General features: G+C 38.2%; 1 protein-coding gene and 1 non-coding gene across 3 annotated transcripts in view; both read right to left on the bottom strand.

Moving 5' to 3' along the window:
- The window catches only part of LOC121731427 (bifunctional heparan sulfate N-deacetylase/N-sulfotransferase), a 169034-nt gene that overhangs the window by 44216 nt on the left and 102464 nt on the right, over window positions 1-22354 (bottom strand). For both annotated transcript variants that reach the window (XM_042120843.1, XM_042120844.1), the window contains exons 4-6: window positions 13884-14136; window positions 12382-12544; window positions 5147-5353 (exon numbers count right to left, since the gene is read on the bottom strand). In XM_042120843.1, coding sequence (XP_041976777.1) covers window positions 5147-5353; window positions 12382-12544; window positions 13884-14136 — 623 coding nt within the window. The remainder of the gene's footprint in view (window positions 1-5146; window positions 5354-12381; window positions 12545-13883; window positions 14137-22354) is intronic.
- On the bottom strand, window positions 17639-17711 carry Trnat-ugu. The gene has a single exon. It is a non-coding gene; the product is annotated as a tRNA-Thr (tRNA).

Raw genomic sequence — 22354 nt, forward strand, 5'->3', positions numbered from 1 at the left:
AGTGATGATAACGCAGTAGCAATTAATGGCTGACACAAAAAGTATATACCTATCTATAATTCAAACTTTAACTAATCCTTAGCCCGTTTCAGTCTCGAAATCAGCGGTCAGCGGGGGAGGGACTGAAGCCTCAGACTTCACGATCTATGCAGCGTAAAGCCAACGATGTAGACCTAAATATAAAACTTTTTAAATCATTTTCGACCGTTCGCGGTGTCATACGCGCACCGTTAACTATTTTCAATAAAGCCGCGGCGAGACGTGCGATACGGTATTTGTTGGGGATGTCCCCGTCTCTGTCCCCACTCCTCGACCCCCAGTCAGGCCCCAGTCCCCGGTTCTGTCGCGAACGTGACCGGGGCACACATTATCAGGTGCACCGCCGGCGTAATTCCTCATACTCCCCTGTGTTTAATCTTCGCACGTGCCACTATTTATATTGCGCTGTCTGTTTGTTTGTTTAATTGAAACGTTTAGATTGTGCAGTACTAGCACTAGTAGCAGATAAACGTACGGTCGGAAAAATATTTTCATATTGATTTATTTGTTCGTATGAGTTTAATTGTTTAGTAAGAGCCAGTCCATACGGTGCGTTGCGTCAGCATTGTGTCGACGCAGCGCTGCCGTTGCGTTCTTTTACAAATAACCAAGGTGTTCACACGGCACACTGCGTCGACGCAACGCACACATGACGGACAGCAGTCGAAGACGAACGAACAGACGAACAGACGAAGCGGGAGGGGTTAGGTTAGGTAGCAGTTGACGTTAAGTCGACAGCTTCGTAATAACGCTGCGGTGACGCAGCGCCTGTGTGGCCGGCTATGCGTCAAACGTCAGCGCTGCGTCGACGCAACGCTGAAGCAACGTCCGTGTGGACACTTGGACAGGCTCTAATCTGTGGTATTAAGCCCACTTGCACTACCCTAAGCTGGTTACAGGAAATTCTTATTAAATATCATCTTATCTCTCGTTTTTTGTAAATGAAAGAGAAGGAATGATAATATTTTAACACAGGTTAAGCTGTAACCATGATTGATGCAAGACCTTAAGTCCATCGTCGTCAAAAAATATAGCTATTCAATTATCTAAACTTTAAACATCGACCGCACGGCAACTATACAACGTTTTGGTTATAAAATTTTAATTTTTTTTAAAAGGTATGGAAGACCGCAACTGTGTTAGCATTTCATAATTGGAAACGCTTGTTCAGGAGACAATTTTCGCTAAAAGGTATTGCGACTATTTCATACGAATAAACATACAATCTTCTCGTTATTATTTTTATAGAACCATTTGATGCAATAACGTTTTGTGTGTGATATTGGCTGTTACAGAGAACAAATACTTATCTTTTCTTAAGAACAATGGGTGTGTTAAGTAAAAACATGGCGAATCGTGTTATTTGGATCGTAAATCGTAATCAAGTATCATGATATTTATATAGAGTGTGTAGTACGACCTAAAGCGTAATTTTCTAGCGCGATTTGTTTTTACAATGGTCTAAGAGCCGGTGGGAGGTCGACCTTCACCGATCTGATAACCAGATGAGACATATTTTTTATCAAATATAATTTTTAAACAAATATGCCTATAATTACTAATATGCCTATAATTACATATAATTACTTGCCTATCTAAAAGTGCTCATGGCTATTTTTAATTAACTTTAATCGATTTTTTTCATCACTTGTGAACAGGTAAATCAATATAGGTGAGTCCATCGTTCTGCTAACTTATCGAAAGTTATATCAAATTTTAGATTATTTTATTAAAAAATCAGTTATATAGACTTGCTTGAAAAAAATCATACTTTAAGAACTATTGCCTAGCTAAAAAGTTAAAAAAATAGCCATGAGCACTTTTAGATAGGCAAGTAATTATAGGCATATTTATAAATTATATTTGATCAAAAATATGTCTCATCTGGTTATCAGATCGGTGAAGGTCGACCTTCCACGGTCTCCTCTACTACAAGATAAATATCACGATTAATATCAAGCGCGTAGCATTTGCTTTTCGCCTAACAATTAATAAAAAAAAACAATAAAACAATCACGTTACTACCCGGCTGTTTTGATTTCTTTTTTTACATTGTAAGTAGCATTTAATAATATATTATTATATTATTACCGTGGACTTGCAATACTTCATATTGGTTTCCGCACTACATTTGGTCTGTTGCTTACATTGTATTTGATAGCTGGAACTAGGAGTAATAAATGGTTTAGGATCAATAGCACGTAAAAATCGACATAAAATATAATTGTGGAACACTAACAAAGACGCGTAATAAAACGCCAACGACTTTAAACTGAATTCCGGACTTTGATGCCATTCGTTTTGTGGCACAGTAAACGGTATTGGTATCCTTACTAACATTATAAATGAAAATTTGCGTCTGTCTTTCTATCTTGTAACCAGCGTTGACAGATTTTTTTGTGCCAAGTCCGGACTTTTGAACTTTGGATTTTTATCTTTTTATTTGTGTTAAAATAACGTTTACGTGACAATAGATAGCTAAAGTAGCCAAAGAAAATCCATCCCTCTACCTCCCACACTCCTATCTTCATTACGCGCGCACCTTTCTTTCTTAGCTCGCTGCACGTACGTTCGAGCTTTCCCCGAAAAGCGGGACTGAGAATGTCCCGCGCGGGACATTTAATTTTGATGAAAAAATCGGGACGTCCCGCCAAAATCGGGACGTCTGGCAACGCTGCTTGCTGAACCGATTAACATAATATTTTAGGTGTAGATACTTTGAGTCTCCTTTGTACTTGATACCTTAAATGGGTCCTGCGCGATTAAAGAATTGCTATTCAACGAAAATGCGTGCAATCAGGTTGACAATAAAAGTATAATATCATTAACTGAAACTATGTGGTTTAATGATAAGTGGACTTTAAACATTTCGGCTTAGCAATTATTGATTTAATGCCGAGAGCCACAAAAATGTTCCAGCTATACTCTCTACCAGGGCCTGTAGACTAGTGGCAAAGCGCTAACGCTAACGCTAGCGCTACAAAATGTATGCGATTTGACATAAGTCATCGCTTCGCTAGCGAATACTAATGTCAAATCCATACATTTTGTAGCGCTAGCGTTAGCGCTAGCGTTAGCGTTTTGCCACTTGTCTACGGAGGCTGGTCTCCCATTCCTATACTAGCTAAAAGCCGGGCTTTGTGAGGGCTCGCGTCGTCACACCTCGACTGACTGATCTGATAATACGTCTACATATAAAAAACCTTGACTGACTGATGATTTAAACTTTAAACACATCTACACATTAAATAAAGATTACTATGTTAAGGCACAATTAATTAAAAGTTTTTCCGTAAAGTGTACCACAAAATGTACAGGTTGTGCGATATATTTACTAGGCCTCGTTTGCGCTTCGCTCACCCTGATTATGATTATTTTACCCTCAACACTAAATAATTACCAATTAATTAGGCATAGCAATTTAAAGTGCATTTAAAAATACATTTAACATTAAAATAATTGCGGTTTTTATTGGCAGGGTTTCCAATGGGGCCGTTTTATCGAAAATATATACAAGTGCGGTTGCGGTCGGCAGCGTTTTCCACCCTTCTCCAAATATATTAAAACTCATGTGGAATTATCATAAAATGGGCCGAAATACTTTAAAAATTCAACCCCTTTTATGTATACTCATTGTGTGTTACGTAAAGATTATTTTATGTATAAACGGACAAAATATAATGCGGCCATTATGTAGAGTACAGTTATTAGCGCTAACAAAGGTACACAACCATTGGAATAATGTGGCTGGTAAAAACTTTGATACTTAAAGCATTTTTTATGACATAAGGGAACAAACGAGCAAACGGGTCACCTGTAGAAAAGCAACTACCGCGACCATCGCCCATAGACACTCATAACATCAGAATAGCTGCAAATGCGTTGCCGGCCTTTATTTACTCATATTAATAGTTTGGTGCTTGTGTTTTTATAACAATAATTTTGATTTTCTTAGAATTAAAGATTCTGAGTAGTAAGTACATAATAAATTACGTTTATATTTATTTAGGTACAAAAACCTACAGCAATTCGACGCAGACTGTGCAAACTAAACTTAACTCGAAACGAAATTTTTAACTTCAAACGGAAATTAGAAAAAGTGTTTTTTCTAGACCATGAATTCTAAATGGTAATTAACGTTATCCAAAGTTGAAGGAGTGGGCTAAAGCCATTAATTTCCTCTTATACAACTTGGAAGTTTTCAAATTTTTTGGTTAAGCCAAGTTTAAGATTTGTTTAAACATTGTAGAGTGTAGACGAACAAAGTTTGTTTTGATTAATAGTTTGTTTTATGTTGCGAATTAATTCCTTCAGTACGGTGAATATAAAGGTAATAAAATCTCTCATTCACGATAAATTGGTTTTTAATTAAGCAAAAAAGCCGTATCCTGTATATGTAACAAAACTAAGTAATTATATTAGGGTGTGTATAGGTCCGCTATATAAGTAGAGTTCGCTGTAAAAGTAAGTCTGCGTCCCCTTTAGACACGGCGCGGCGCCGGCAACGTGTTATGGCACGACGCGCGACGCCGCCACCTTGACACGGTGCGGCGCTGCGCCGTACCGTATCACGGTGGCGGCGTCGTGCCGTAACACGGTGCCGGCGCCGCGCCGTGTCTGATGGGGACGCAGCCTAACGCGCTGAAAGAATAACTTTATTTTCATCTTTGTATGGAAAAATTCATGACGCGCGGGCTTTGCTCTTTCAGTTCTACTACTTTTACAGTGAACTCTATATCAGTGTTTCCCAACCTTTTTCAGCCACGGACCCCCAGGAATACACACCCTAAAGTATTATTCCTTAGTTATGTTACACCTATAGTGCCGTTAACCGTAGTGGTATAATAATCGCCACAAAGTGAATTTTTGCTCCTTTGTGGTGAGAGTTCCAACGCATCATCGACCGACCTTCGAGAAGGAGTTCTGGCCGATTGGAGTGGTCTACAGGAGGTTCCGAGGACGACTTCCGAACACGTCGCGCCCCACGTCGCAGAAAATACGTGCTTAGTGTTAGTGTTAGTTTTAGTATAATAATTGTATGTATGTTAGTCTATAAGGTATTTATAATATGGGCCAAGATGCCTGAATTAAATAAATAAAAACTCACCTCTCTCTCCCACGAAGATGTCGTCTATGTCCACCAGTATCCACCTATCGAGGCTGAGGCTAAGCTGGCCGTGGCTGAGGTAGCTGAGCGCGTCGAGGAACAGCAGACGATGCAGCCAGAACTGGAGACCGGCTCCGAACAGCACGCGCTGGACGCCGTCCAAGCGGCCGTGGTCTTGCATCACCGTGGCGAGGAGTATCCGCTCCTCTGTAAAAGTATTGTCTTGTTACTTTTGGTTTACGGTGGTATTTAGATTTAAAGGTGTTCGCACATTTATAAATGATGATTTTATAAGACTAGCTGTCCCGGCAACATGTTTTGCCATATAAAGTATTTCACCCGTATTATTTATTGAAGTGACTAAATAAGTCTGTCACCATGGCAACGTCCATCACTATTCCGTCGCACAAAAATGGTCGCCCTCAGTCTCGAGTTGTAATAATTTACTATTATTTATTCAACAAATGCACTTATCAACATAAGTACCCAGTAGCCGATTCTCAGACCCACTGAATATGCATATAAAATTTGGTTAAAATCAGTAAAGCCGTTTCAGAGGAGTACGTGGCCTAACATTGTGACACGAGAATTTTATATAAAAAATATAATATTATATTATTTGTGTTACAAATATCGCCAACCTAAAATGCAGTTTGGCGGTTTTTAGGATAAGGGCATAATGTTGTAAAATAATGGAATAAATACTTAAGAAAAAACGTGAAACCTCGCACATTCATTCGAACCGTACGCGTCGCAATTCGGTGCGTTGGACGCGCACGACGCGTACGATGCTGACAAATGTGCGACCAGCTTAATGCTTACAATATACATTGAATCAAAGAACTAGGATCACATTATCATAATAACTTTAGGACCTTCTCCTATTTTGTAAGTCCGTTAAAAATCTTAGGCAAACATTACTCAGTAGGTTTCGCTGTCAGTTTTACCACAGTCATGACTGTGACTGATGCATAACCTGTCGTGTAATGCAGTGACTGATGGTTGCATGAAATTGATTGACCGCTATTTGGATATTTTGGTTTTTTGTCATGCAACCATCAATCGTGACTTTTGAGTGAGTGTTGTCACATCAGACAAAATAGGAAAAAAATTAGAAACGTGTACCTTTGAAAATTTTGGCTTTGACTGACATAAAACTGAAGAGAAGTGAGTGATTGCTATACTCCACTCGGCCTAACTTGTTGCTAGCGGTCGTTGACTCGCTGTCAAAAACTTGTCATTTTCCATATAAACCGCGATTGACAATGAAGTGTCAGATATTGTCAATCGTGGTTTTATATGGAAAATGACAAGTTTTTGACAGGGAGTCAATGACCGCTAGCGACAAGTTAGCCGGAGTGGAGTATAATACCATTCGTCAGTCCATCAGTGGTGACTGATGGACTGACGAATGGTATTATACTCAATTTTGAATTATGTTTGACTGATGGTGATCAGTCAAACATAATTCGAGATTGATGGAATTGACTGTTGCTTGTATGAGCGTGTAATGGATGCCTTATGGTCACTATGAAAAAATTCTTATGATGGTTATAACTTATAACTGTATAACGGTAGATCACCAAAACCTGTGAAATACAGCTTTAATTATTATACAATCACTTTTTGTCTAGTCTAGTAGTCTAGGGAAGTATAGAGTTTATAAACGTTCAATGTACTTGACGAAAAGTGCGCTACTTCCTAAGTAGATACACTTTGCAAAACATAGTTACGCTTTTATCCAACCCTAACACAGGATATTAAAATATACAGAATGTTACTCTTAAATTCAACTTTGTAACAGAGTATACAGCTCGATAAAATAGATAACGTGAAGTTTAAACTCCTTTGTTTTACTTTTATTTAGTGTCTAGATTTTAGACTAATATAATATGGGACACCTTATTACTTTTGTGGTAGTAATATTCAAGCAACATATTATTATCTATTCGATGTTCCTTTCTAAAACATTAAAAAATCACAAGAGAGAAGGTGGCGAGGTACTTATAAATTCCTTTGAACTGTGAAATTTTTGTTCATTAAGTACATCATATTTTGTCAATTTGTCATATTTTTAAAGTAAAAAAATCCCCACTCTATTAGACTGAGAAAGTTCCTACAAAAAATGAATGATATATTATATAATTTATAGCCCACCAAATAAAGTCATCCACAGTAGCGGGGCGCCGAAATTTATGATCATTGTGATCACTCAGTCAATTATGGCTTATTGAATAAAACAACACGGACCTTCGCCCCCGTGAGAACCAATTACATGCAGCTTATAAAGTTAACAAATAAAAACAATCTGGCGAGGGGACGTCGAAATTTTATTAAAATACGCGAACGGACCCTCGAAGCAATCTTCTTATTGTACCAATCTGACTTGTAAAATATAAATCATTTTATTTCATTGCTAGCGACGATGTAGCTTTGAGAATGCCATGCATAACTTTCCCCCTTCTGACACAGTTGCCAACGGTTTGGAAGATCTGCGAATCGCTGTCATGATTAATAATGTTCAAAACATGGCGGAATAGGCTTTTGTGATGCAGCATCAATTGGGTCAGAGCAATATTTTTATTATAATAATATATTATACAATAGAAGCTGTATTCATAATGCATTAAAATGTCAAAATCGCAGTAATGCAAGTTGGCGTCATGATTAACAACTCCATGCCGATTGCCCAAAGACATGGCAAGATTGAAAAAAAATCGTGATACATCAGCTATAGTTAATAATTATCTTGAAGACAAGACGTAAAGGCAATAATAGATAAGAAGGGAAGAACCTGACATGAGTTGCCAAATGTTGACTAGACCTGCGAATGGCCATCAGGGTTCATCCATAAAGTATGTCACACCTAAAGGAGGTCGGAGGGGTTCGTCGAAGTGTGAGAATATGGCGCGTTCTAAGTTTTGTGAAATCACATTAAAAATTTAATAGCGAAATTTAAAATGTTGAGAAGTTTTTAATTTTTAAATAAAAAATTACAACCCACATAATTATGTGACCACCTGTGGCAAGGGGGAGGGGGAGGTATAAAAGTCATGACAATCATATGACGTTCTTTATGGATGATCACTCATGAGTCATGACACACTTTTCAAAAACATGGCGGAATGGAACACATTTCGTGATGCAGCGCCGTCGGAGTCTATGTAATCTATTTAGTGTAGTGATCGTCCGCCGACTTTGTCAATTAGTGTGGCAATTAGGACTAAATTCCTTTGAACCGTGACCTCCGCCATCGATGTGGATATTAGTTCTTAATGGACTTAGTGCTAACTAGGATAAATTTAACTCTGAAATGCAAGTTGAATCACTTGAATTAGGAAGAGATGTCTTAGAAACTTTTATAACCTCAAAAGTCGAACATAGAAAGATTCCATATCGATAACAATAAGTTTCATGTAAGCCTATCTCCAGTAGTCTAATTGATTTGAAACTTCTAACAAAATATTGCATTATTATTAGCTCTACGCATGCAAAGTTTTGAAATAATCAGACTACTGGAGACAGGTAAAAATCGTGCGCAAAGATTCACACATACCACGGTGGTAGGCACCATGTTTTCAGAATGTCCTATTCTGAAAACATTTATTTTAAATTTATTCAGAAATAAAACAAGTTTGATTATGATTTTGATACAGCCCAAGCTGATAAAAGCGTGTTAAAAAGGGAAATACTTGTTTGGCATTTAATAGACCTTAAAACCAGTGGACCGATTTTTTAATTTGTCGCAGACAAAGAGCAGAGACGGGGAAGGAAAGGGTGTTGATCGCGACAAAATTTACGGTTTCCGCAGTTTATCCTTGCACGACGTAGGTAGGGATTTATATATAGTTGCAAATTATCCACACTTAATAATATAAATGCGAAAGTGTGTCTGTCTGTTACCTCCTCACGCCCAAACCGCTGAACCGATTTTGCTGAAATTTGGTGTTGAGCTACTTGACTTGACTTTGAGTCCCGAGAAAGGACATAGGATACTTTTTATCTCGAAAAAATGTACGGTTCCCGCGCGATAAACGAATTTAGGCGCAACGGAGTTGCGGGCGTAATAAAAGGAAGGGAAGTAAGTTATCTTAATACAAAAGCACCGCGCGCGGCTTGTATGCGTCGCCACGTACGGCACACAAAAAATCTCGGCGGTACCAGCCTAGTAAAACTGGCCGAGATTTTGTTGTGTGCCGTGTGGCGACGCATTGATACTATGGCGCACACATACAAGCCGCGCGCGGTGCCTTTGCATGAAGATAACTGATAACTTACTTCCTCTCCTGTTACTATGTTGCGGGCGTCATTTAGTATTGTATAAATCTGCGAACAAATATTGGACAAGCTCTCGTTGACATGCCAGCCGAAGTGATGCAAACACCGCACCGATACATAAAAGAGACATTCATACTATGTAACTGATGACCCAGTATACTGGCATAATGCTTCCTTTTAGTGGCACTAAATAATGACTTATTAGCGTTATTAATACTAGAATCCATATACAAAGGCACTGATTAATGTGTAAGTAAGGGAATCTCTGTGATCTATAAAAGCATCTAAAATATGAGTAAGCTTACGTTTATTTGTCAAAGCTCGCAGCTTCCTAGCGTAATGTAGCTCGACTGAATAACAATTATTTATCTTCAACTATTTTTTTTCTTTCTTTGGATCTTTTAAAACCCTGTGACAGGAGACAAACACGGTTTCTAACTTTAATCCATACTAATATTACAAATGCTTGTCTGTCTAACACCTCTACAGGCCCAAACCGCTGAACCGATATTGCTGAACTTTAATACGGAGATACTTCGAGTTCCGGAAAAGGATATAGTTAAGGGGGCGACTAACCCTAAAGTGTCGATTTTATAATTAATTTTTATACTTGAAAATAAGCCCCGAAATGTTTTATTTTCTAAAATGAGATACTACATTATATTTCCGAGAATTCGATCTGAGCAAAAACACGATATCTTAAAATTTTCTCGATAGAAAAAAATCACAAAGATGCATCAAATTTTTACGAATTTTTCATTTATTGCCATAATCGTGCATTAAACTAAGTTAATATTTTAACACATTGTATAAAATTCTATCACTGAGAGATCGACCTAGCGGATTTTTAAAATGTTGTATATTTATCGAGTTATTGAGAAAAAACTAATTCGGCGATGAATCCGCGTCGTTCTTATTCACCTGGCATATGAAAGACGGGCGTGAGTGTGAAGAGAGAAGGACGATGTTTGATTTTTTGGGTTAGTCACCCTCTTAAGCTATTTTTTGTGGCGAAAAAATGTTCCCGCACGATAAACAATTTGTATGGGCAAGCGCTATGCGATAAACGATTGCAATTTTCAATATAATAAGTACTTGTAACAAATAAGCAAAATCTTCGAGACAAGGACCCCGATTCTAGTGAATCCTCCATCAGCTGCTAATCACGCCATAAGCGGTAACGAACGGTATTGTAGCCGTTTATAATTGAGTATTTCGAATAAGGTCACGTAATTAATAACACGTCAGAGTTTGATGTGAAAGCAATTGAGAATTCATTAATTATTTCGCAAATTACTCACTCATAATTACCCTGTATTTGATAAAACGTTGGCACCCGCTTTCATTAATCTTAGGGATTAGGGACTAAGATTTTTACTTGTGCCAATATGCGGGGTCAATTATTTAAAAGTGCACGATTGGGGAAAATGTCAAAAGAAATTATAATCTATTTCAAAGAAAAACTGGAACAACTTCGTTAGATTTTTAGTAAAAATATTTTTGCTATAAGAAACAATTTCTGGGACGTAATATCAGAATTTAAGCTTACTATCTAATTCTAATTATACGTTTTAAAATTCACCGTATATTTTGTAGATATTATAGGAAAAATTAAATATGTTACTGTATATTGTATTCCCTTAATACCTCGATCGCGCCGCTTGGGGATTGATGGGTTAAAAGAACTTCATTTCAATTACTTAGTGACTTTTTTGTAACATAACAAATATGACATAATAATTAATAAGAACGGTCATAAATGCAGCCAAAGAGAGGCGTTCTTTGTTTTTATCGCACCATTAACACTAGTGGACAGATATAAGACGCGCAATAAAAGAACGGAATGATCTGTCGCCTCCGGTATTTCCAGACAATTTTCTTTTAGAGTTTAGACTTTAGACCATTACACATTTAATTTTCAAGAAAAGCTTTTAATTTTAAAACCCGACAAAGGAATAACGTTAGAAGTTTGTGACTTGTTTATTCGTTGTATATGGCTGCTTTCTGGTATATACGCGGTGATAGCCAATACTTGACAATCTAGGTGCCACGCCCTCATCATCTGTTAAGACTTGAGTGTCACATCCCACAATATATAAATGTAAATCAATTGTGCAGAAGTGGCTACTAAACCTTAATTATAATGAAACTGAATTACTTCTATCAACTATATCGTAAAGTACACACACACACACATATACACACTAGCACACACTCACACACACACACACACACACAACCATGATAAATATTAATGTTAAGTCCTTCTCATATCCGCGGGTGAGACCTGGAGACCTGAAACACAGGGTATCCTAGCTTAGGCTCCAGTTCACACTCCAATTTAATACGTTAAATACCTACTATGTTAAGTTGTGTGAAAAATAAATTTTCCCGCCGGCTCGACCGGAGAAATACCACGTTCTCACAGAAAACCGGCGTGAAACAGCGCTAGCACTGTGTTTCGCCGAGTGAGTGAGTTTACCGGAGGCCCAATCCCCTACTTTATTCCCTTCCCTACCCTTCCCTAATTCCTCCCCTTCCCTACCCTCCCCTATTACCCTATTCCCTCTTAAAAGGCCGGCAACGCACCTGCAGCTCTTCTGATGCTGCGAGTGTCCATGGGCGACGGAAGTTGCTTACCATCAGGTGACCCGTTTGCTCGTTTGCCCCCTTATTTCATAAAAAAAAAAACAATCCTCCGAGTGATTTATGGAGGAGGGCTAACAGAGTCTAGTTGTTTAAAGCCTTGCTAATCACCACTCGATTTCGCCGCCGCCATCGTTTTGCCGTAGCGCCCATGCCACGGGCTTCTAAAGATGTTCGAGTTTGCTTCATTGCTGTTGCTACTCACCTCTGGGCGTGAAGTCGTTCTGTCACAACATTTGGGGGAAGACCTTTGAGAATTTTTGGTTCCTTATATTCCAATGCTACAATAGTATTTATCATGTTCTACTTACCACTGGGCGCGTAGTCGTTCTGCCGCAGTGCCCAGGCCACCGGCTCGTAGGTAGAGCTGTTGGCGCGGAAGACGGTCCAGTGGTCGCCGGGCAGCGGGCCCCAAGCCGTCTCGCCCGCGCGAGCCAGACGCAGCACCGGTGAAGCGGGGTTGAGAGTTGCGTCCTATAAGAGTAACACTATGTAGCATATTACGTTCATTTTTTACTTAAGAATCATCGATATTTTATAATCAGTAGAGTTAATTCTTAATGCAGATCTATATAGATCGGTTCATGTACTCCTAAATGTCAAAAGATTTCAAACGCAATTCTCACAACCAACGACCATTTCAGTTCGTCATAAGATTAATCTTACTAGAGATCGCCCAATGGTCGAAATTCGACCTTAGTTTCAACGACATTAGGACTACTACCTATATTTTGTAAAAAAAATTGACTTTATCATATTTTTTTCAACTCTTGTCTTTGGGACTCAGCTGATCTCAGACAGGCCGTGTAAGCATTGTCTAATAGTATCTAAGATTTAATAAAAAAAACTATAATCCATTTTCAATTTGTCACCTTGTTGTCAACAGACTTCAACCAAAAATAAAAGAGTATAATTTGTATGTATAGGCTTGTCACTCAAAAATCTGTCATTTTTCCTAGTGTGTGTAATGTTTTATTTGTTAAAAAAATGTATGATAAAAGCATAATTTCAAAATAATATTAGCTCGATGCACTCCTTCACCATATAAACTATAACTGTGCAAAATTTCATTCACCTACGTTTCCCCATTTTTCGTCAAAAGGGATACAAAGTTTTTGGATTACGTATTAATATATAGATTTAGTTGTATAACATTTCAGGTCTAGTTGGCGTGATCATAATGAAACTAAAGGAGGTATTTTGAACTGTCGGCAGTAAAATATAGGTAATAAAACCTAAAAATTCCTGGAAGCTTTTACTTGACATTAATGGGAAGAGATTGGAATCACAAAATTAATAAGGTTGTTTTATTACGAGGTGTTAATTAAAAATAAGTTATTTTATGATTTCAGTACAAGTCATAGATTGACGAAATTTTCTAAGAATTCTTGGCCTAATTTAAATCAAATAGGAATTCGGAAAAAATATTTCAGTTAAACATTTCGCCATTAATATTATAGAAGGTACCGACATCAAATAACATAAAAATGATCGGGGATTTACTGTGATGTCGAGGAAAAAGTCGACAAAAGTATTCCTTAACCTTTTTATGTCGTGTTGATTCGGGGTTCCGACCTCGAATCGACAGGTTAACGTGTAATAAAATACATCACATTTCGTCTCACGTGACCATATCTATATTTATCAGATATTTGTAACACACGCAAAAGCAATCTAAATGAAAGCTTCCATCTATACCATAATATTTTAATACCGTAGATATACGATACGTCGAGTATAATAAACGTAATTTTGCAGTAAACTGGGTATATATTGTCGGCGACAGTATGGCGTACAATAAATTTCAATTTACCTTAAGCCTAAGATTGGTATGCATGAAAAGTGGGAATCCTTTCAGTTGAGCGCCAACGAGGGTCTCCTCGCCGGGCGTGGCGAACCCGACGACCCCTACCGAATATTCTCGACAGTACTTGTCGAGGAGTTCTCGATTCCATTTGTCCATGTTCGCGTACTTCGACAGAGACTCGAACACGATGACGCCGTAGCGCCCCTTGTCCAACGTAGTCAGCACTGGCAGACTCTTGCCTGCCACTTCTACTTTGTATCTGTGAAAAAAGAAATATAATGTTATCTTTCAGTAGGGACAAAACGTATAAATACAATAGCGTTGTATAGCCTTATAATATATTTGTTGTGTTTTTGTTACATTACAAAGTGCTCAACCCTAAATTGAAAGAATAAAGTAATACACAATATACTTGACATCTCAGGCATTAATAATAGCTCCCACACCGGTTTCGGTGACGGTGGCCGGTTTCATTGAAACCAGGCCAGCTACGCAGGAGTAATTTTATAGTGCCCAAGTGTGTGCGCAGTACACAAGAGCACTCTCTATTCCTTTACTCTCATAACCCAGTGGGACGGAAGACCGACACGACCAGCGAGAGAGAGAGGCGCAGGACCGACGTGTTTTTACCCCATGCCCATCCGACACATGGATCATCTCACTTGTTAGACAATCAGGTGATCAGCCAGCATTGTCCTAACCAATCTTGGAAATAACATGTTTCCGACGCGGGAATCGAACCCACGACCTCCGAGTCAAGAGCCGCGCTCTATACCACTAGACCACGGAGGCGTTAACTCTCAGGCATTACAGAGACAATGGTATAAGACATAAGTCTCAGGCAGACGATACAAAAATCTTTTATCGTGTTCACATTTACCTACAACATACAGTTTACTATTTATTATTCATTTCATAGATCTCGGCAAAATATTCATGAATACGAAACGAGAAAAAATTATACATTTACATTTTAACTCGTCAACTTCGCTTATGTTATGTTATTTACGTCAGGGTAGTAATATTGTTTGTCAGCGCTGTAATAAAAGTCACACAGAGTTATGTCGAGGCGATAACTTGTGGTAGGGACCCGACGGCCCCTGTTATGTGGTCGGTGCGTGGCGTCGGTCGCGTGGAATGGAAATCCTCGCTGAACTTACTTAGGCCGGGGTTTGGTATACCTTTGTCCTTTATGAACTTTCAACCGCACCGAATGATATATACGAAATGAATATTTATTACACGGTAACACCTTTATTGCCTAGATACTGGGAATTTTAAAATAAGTAGCGCAATGGATTACGGAAATTATTAAGAGTTTATATGTATACGTGGGAGAGCCATGCTTCGGCACGAATGGGCCGGCTCGACCGGAGAAATACCACGTTCTCACAAAAAACCGGCGTGAAACAGCGCTTGCGCTGTGTTTCGCCGAGTGAGTGAGTTTACCGGAGGCCCAATCCCCTACCCTATTTCCTTCCCTACCCTCCCCTATTCCCTTCCCTTCCCATCCCTACCCTCGCCTATTACCCTATTCCCTCTTAAAAGGCCGGCAACGCACCCGCAGCTCTTCTGATGCTGCGAGTGTCCATTGGGCGACGGAGGTTGCTTTCCATCAGGTGACCCGTTTGCTCGTTTGCCCCCGTATTTCATAAAAAAAAAAACTAGGTGCAGTCAATTACTTTAGGGATAAATAAAAATAAATAAGAAACCACGAGGGAGTATCTTCAATCTAGATAAAATTTTCACGGAGACGGGGGAATCTTCGCTTTTTCTTCCCTTTTATTTTATAGGTTAATCACCAGAGATAGAAGAAAAGCTTTGAAGGCTATTAAATCATAATCCGGAATTTTCGATAATAGTAGTTACTGTAGGTAATGTAACATTATACTGATACTTTGCTTCTTACGATTCCTCATGAAATATGCAATCGTAATAAAACAATTTCGTATGAATATTTAATACGAACCAAATGAAGCGATCATACCGATATCGAATATCAAATAACCCACAGCAATTTAAGCAATATTAACCAATTCGATAGGCAGCCGGGTCTCCAGATATTGGAAACGCAAATATGCGGCCGCGTCGCTCGAGAAGCGAACCGAAAGTATTGAAAAGGCCTTCGCTCGAGCAGCGGCTAGTTTCAATTTGGCAGGCTGCATTACCGCACCGAATAGCACTTACACGGGGCCTAATGTACCTATGACGTGTGCTCCATTTTCAGCGCAGGCTTTGTGGTACGTTAACCCCAGGTTACCTTCATATTCACACCGGCGCTTTCAATTGAAATCCTCGCAGACAGAAAAATGTGGTCGGTTTTCGATATTTAGTGTTGAGGATTCTTGTAAATTAGTGTCGAACAGACGCTTCTTACGTCAACGCCATTAGTTCGCAAATGTAGAGTAACAAATCCGAAATCGAAGCGAGAAAACCCGAAAAACTTTCAAAACCTACGCTACGTAGCTAACGTAACTTTTTGAATTACCTTAATTAGTGTCCAGCAATTGGAGACAGTATTCCATTTAAATTAAAGCCGGCGACACGGGCCAATTTCACCGGGACCGGGCTAATTCGTGATAAGGGACGGGCCGGGTGAGGGACGACGTCACGATTAGGGTCCCCACAATTTCGCAGATAACGAAAATTATCGGGCGGACCCCATCTCTCGCGGCCGATTGAAATGTTTATAATTACGATCACGTTCCAATAGGAGCGCTCGTCGATTCATGAAACGATGGAAACATTACGGCAACACAGGGTGTAAGGAAACAAAATGATAATACTATGTTTGTAAAAGTATCAGCACTAAAAAAGTTGACTTATATGAGAGAGAGCCCCGACGTCATGAATTTTTTACCAATAAAGAAAACGTAAGTCTTTCAGCGCTGCTACTAGGAAAACATACACAATATGATAACTTTGTGTTTTGTTCAGATAACGCATTGAACATTATTACCAAGTAAACCGAGATACAAGTAGGCAATAAGAGTGCTCGAAATATAAAAAAAAACATAAAATATTATGAATTATGAGAGCAAAGAGCGCAAAGAGCGCAACGAAATATATCGGGTCATTAGGCGTTGGTGAGAGTTTAAAAAAGCATATTTATAAGTGGGTCAGCGATAAACAACAAGTTGTGAGAACAAGGCGCGATAAGGACGCCCTAATGGCTGGAGAGACGCGAGTTAGTAAACTAACGACCGCTGCCCGCCTACTCCGGCAACTTCTTGGCGAGTTATTACAACTTGGGTCTTTGACGCTCCCGTACTAAAAAGCTGAACTAGACGGATGGTTAGATTGAGGAACATACAGATTGTCCATGCTCTAAGCCCTCTGACCTCTTACAGTCTAAACTCTAAGCCCTAAGGGGTCAGAAATCGTCATTTTCATACATAATCTGTCCGTGCCAAAACAAAGGTTTTCATTGTCATTATGACAAACTGGACAAGTTAACAACCCAGTATGATATCGTGTGTTTTGAAATTCTTAGTAATACAAATCATTACTGTAGATCTGACTAATATTTTCTGTGCTGTAGATAAACAGTTTTTAATTAAATATTAAAAATAAAATCGCTTATCAAAACGTTGATTACATAGTTTCATTATCTTTGACTACATACTTTCATAATTTATTAAATTACATTGACTTTAGCTTTCATTTAATATTACTGACTTCCTCTTAATTTGTTAAGAAAGTGAAATTGCCAATTATTCATAGAAAATCAAGAAAACCCTAAAATGTTGTAAATAAAACTCTGCCCCCAGAGAGATTTGAACTCTCGACCCCTGGTTTACAAGACCAGTGCTCTAACCCCTGAGCTATGGAGGCCTGTGCTGCACATGTTTAAATACTTCAATGGATAAATACACACATACGCTATCCTTGAACACTAAAAACATTGCAATTATTGTTTTGTTTTTATCGATTCGCATAAAATTAGATGCGGCATCATTACGAACAATTAAATCTAGTGTTAATCGTGTCAAGCGCGCTGCCAATTTAAACAAAATTGAGTTCTTAATGGGATTACTGTTCAAATATCCTGTGGTGTTGTAAGCCCTTTTTGGCGGCTTATCACTGGAGGGTTAGCAAGGGCAGCTGTTTCTTAATTGGTCCCGCCTTCCTTACGATGACTTAAATCTCACTTATAACTTTATTTTGTAAACCATTTATAATTTTATAACTGACACTTTGAAAGATATATAGCAGAACAAAAGGAATCGTTATTTCATAAATTATAACCGATGTTATTATAAATGTAAACCTAGACATGGACTAAAGTACCAGCTCATGTACCAGGTATCTACATAATTATCAAACAAGAATACAGCTGAAAGTTAGATTCTTAAATAAATGAATAAATGATAACATATTGACATAATATCCCTTGCCATCAAATTAAAACCCTCCTCACAAAAAATCCACATACATCAGACATTTGGGATGATTTAACATTGATCGCAATCACGCATATCGATGTACAAATGATGCTACATTTCACGTGGCTTTAATGCCAGTCGAATCTGATCTTTAATCGTTTTAATTTCGGCGGCCATGGGGCCGAACGAGCCCCTAAAAGGTGGTTACTCATCAAGTCAATTGAGCGGCGCCGGCCCCCGGGACATTCTGACCCCGCCATGTTAATTTGTGAAATTACATTCGCCGTGTTTGCCTCCCGTACTAATCCGCCCGCTGGAAGTGAGCCGTTTCGGTTTTATTCAAACTTTGATTTGCAAACTGCCGGCCGATCAATATTAGATCAAACTGTTTCGATATCGAAATGAGCCTGGACTGCAATGAATTCAAAGAGGTGACAGACGTGCGAGTAAGTACGCGGACTTATGGCTCGACGATCTTAGTCGCCTGTGTGTCAGCAAAGAGCTGCGAGGCGCGAGCCTGGGGGCATGGTAATCCAGTGTGAGCGATTCTCGTGTGTCACCACTCACCGACGCGAGCCGAGTACCTAACTTCGCGAACTTAAAACCCGCGTACTTCAAGTTCGTACGTCTATCAGGCACTTTAGAGCACTTTTTACGCTTAAGTTTTACGGTGCGGAATGACCGCTGCCGAAACGAACGGAGGAAGCGTTGCGGCCGTAACGTTACTTTTTATGGAAATTTGTTGAGCATTTAGCGCGATAAGACCCCCTCTAATCAAACGCGGACATTCAATTCTATGATCGTTACGCAATTTTGTGATTCTATTTAATTCGGGCTTCTGGCCTTTGACTGAGACAATCAAAAGTTCACGCGACATTAACGGTTCCGAGAAGCGCTATCGGCCGCAGATTAAATTTAACGACTTACGCCGAAGTAAATTGTGAATGTAAACATGATAAAAAAGAAATTTACTTATCAAAATATACGAAAGACGGGGGAAATATACCGGCAAGACGGTACTCGAGTACGGCCGACGTCGAGGGAGTTTTGAGTCAATAAAAAATATAACAGGCAAAAAGCAATTTCTTTCCCGTCAAACATTTCATAAACAAGCGTATAGCGTCGAGAAGTTGAGCCAGATGTAAGTGGAAAACTATTTTATCGCGATGGAAGTTTCGATGTAAGAGTGACGTTCTACAAAGTCAATTAAATACGAGGTAGCCTCTAAACAAGACAGCTTTGAAATCCATTAATTTAACTTTACACAGAAAATATAAAATCAAAGTAGAGAACATATTGTATGAGAACAAACCACAAAGATTAGGTTTTACTAGGTTTAGGGCCTGTTTCACCACTTCCTGATAAGTGCTGAATAGGCTATCTACAACTTAACTTGACAGATGAAGTATGGAGTATCTGTCAAAAAGCTGTGAATAGCCTATTCGGCACTTTATCAGAAAATGGTGAAACAGGCCCTTAGAAGATACTTAAATAATTAATATGATGATAGGATTCCAGAAGTTATATCTTATAATTTAATTAAGTAATAAAAGAGTTCCCTGAGAAACTAATACGACAAAGTAATAAAATTATTAAGTAAATTGAAGTACGAAAGTTGTTTGAGAATATTTAGATATATTTTCTAGGTTTGAAGGATATTAAATGCAACTATTAATCAAAACGTTAAAATTAACGTTTACTTCTTCACTTCTTTTGTAAACAACTCATTCGCTGCTGTGGATATCATTGTCTGTGAAGTGTGAAGTAGCTCTAATATAGACAACTAGCGACCCGCCCCGGCGTCGCACGGGTATAAAAATAATATATAGCCACTGAAAAAATGATTAAAATCGATAGCCTATGGGCTATGATCCTTCACGTGGTCTACTTCTTATCTGTGCCAAATAACATAAAAATAGCTCCAGTAGTTCGCGAGATAAGCCCTTTCAAATAATTTTCCTCGTTTTTTCCACATTCTCCTATTAGTCTTAGCGTGATAAAATATAGCTTATAGCCTTCCTCAATAAATGGGCTATCTAACAATGAAAGAATTTTTCAAATCGGACCAGTAGTTCCTGAGATTAGCGCGTTCAAGTTAGCCCTTTCAAATAATTTTCCCCGTTTTTCCACATTTTCCTCTATTTCTTCGCTCCTATTAGTCTTAGCGTGATACAATATAGCCTTCCTCGATAAATGGGCTATCGTGAGTGTTAACTCAAAGAATCATCAAAATCCGTTGCGTGGTTTTAAAGATTAAAGGGAACAAAGGGACATGAGGGAAAAAAGCGACCTTGTTTTATATAATACCTATATATTATATAAGATAGCAACATAGATTGAAGTAACCATAGAGAAAATATTTTATAATTAAGGCTCTAACCGCCGCACAGTGGAAAATTTGGGTCCGTATCGGATCAAAAATCTGTAACTTCAAGGTTTTTCATCGTATTGTATTGAGATTTGGCACATGTATACAGTGATATACAAAGATTTAAAAAATAATCAATTTTTGAATTTTTTTTAATGTATACATATTTATTTTAGGTTGAAAAAAAGAAAAGAGAAAAAAGTAATATGAGTAGTTATATTTTGTTTATTTTTTTATAAATGAGTACTAATATGAGTAAAATTAAGAAAACTCAAAACAATTACTTATCACACAAGCATAATAAAATACACAAAATTATAAAATTGTATAGTACCTATCTCCTACCTCACACCAAACTAATTGATTTCAGATTAGACAAATCTTAAAATATTATTGGTTTTATATAACTAGGTTTTAGTTACTTATAATGTTGTATCTAATTGTTATTATCCTCACTATTCCTTCCGGTGTAAATGTAGGATCACCTTCAAAAGACTTTGTGCCTCTTCATCAAGATCCTTCACATTTCTCACATAAGGGTTTATATAGATCTGAAGTATATAGAAGTGTTTTAAATACGTCTTCATTTGTAGCTAAACGGGAACATTTTGTGGCATGGTGCAGGCGCATATTTTTGTAGTCTTTATTGCGCGACTACTGTACATCTTCCGACATTTCTCCGTGTATAAGTAATTTGTGCACGGAGGATGACATGTAGTACCAATCATAGTTACTAACATAAATTCGCGCAGTTTCTAAGGCATAAACTCCAAATTTTTCGGGATCGATCATCATTCTAGAAGATAGAGCTTGTAAAATAATATACAAGCGTTTAGTCAATGTTTCATCAACACCTGTTATGTTCGCCGAGCAAGTGTAATTGTAAAAGGACCTTCGTGCTGTATTTCCATCACTTGAGTTTCCACTTATCTTCTTCGTTCACCAGAAGTTGATGGCAGTGAATGTGCTTCAGACTCCGAAGCTGTACTGAATATCCCGACTCCAGTCAGCTTGTATTATTCCGAATAAATTTGTCCTTTTTCCGTGATGCTTGAGCCCAGCGCTTATTGACAGAAGGCAGAATATGTCTTTAAATGTCACCAATTACAAAACACGAGTTGTTTTCAGAAACATTTAATATTTGCTGTAGAACTATGGACAACGATTCCAAGGTTCTGCCACGCTCCATATAGGGAATGATGAAATCGCCCTTAGTACAGTTGAAAGTTGACATTTTAATGGAAATAACCAATTTAAATAAGTGTCACTTAACATGAAATACACGCTGAAGTGTGCAATTTGAAGATATTTGCTTCCCCTTATATACTGGTTTTTTAGATATGAAATACGTACTAATATCAATGTTATGCATATTTACTCACGCAGGACGAGTGCAGACTAGAATATAATAAGCTATTGCTATCAAAATATTATGATTAATATTGATTTTGCACACTATGTCAGCAGTAACCGCAAAAGATACCGAATTATCTACTCCGACCTCTATCACATTTTTCCCCATAACTTCCAGGACCGCAAACTTCCGCAGTTGATTTCTTTAATTTTTCATTTATAAATAGTTAGGCTATCAAATAACACATAAAGTTGCGCGTGGGGAGGCGTGGGTAAATGTGAAAACCTTCGACGAAAAAAAAGAAAGTGAAAAATAGGGTATGTCAATTTTTAAGTACTTACTCAAAAGTAAAAGGCATATTAAAAAAAGT

Source organism: Aricia agestis, chromosome 10 (genome assembly GCF_905147365.1).
Source record: "Aricia agestis chromosome 10, ilAriAges1.1, whole genome shotgun sequence".
Taxonomy (NCBI): domain Eukaryota; kingdom Metazoa; phylum Arthropoda; class Insecta; order Lepidoptera; family Lycaenidae; genus Aricia; species Aricia agestis.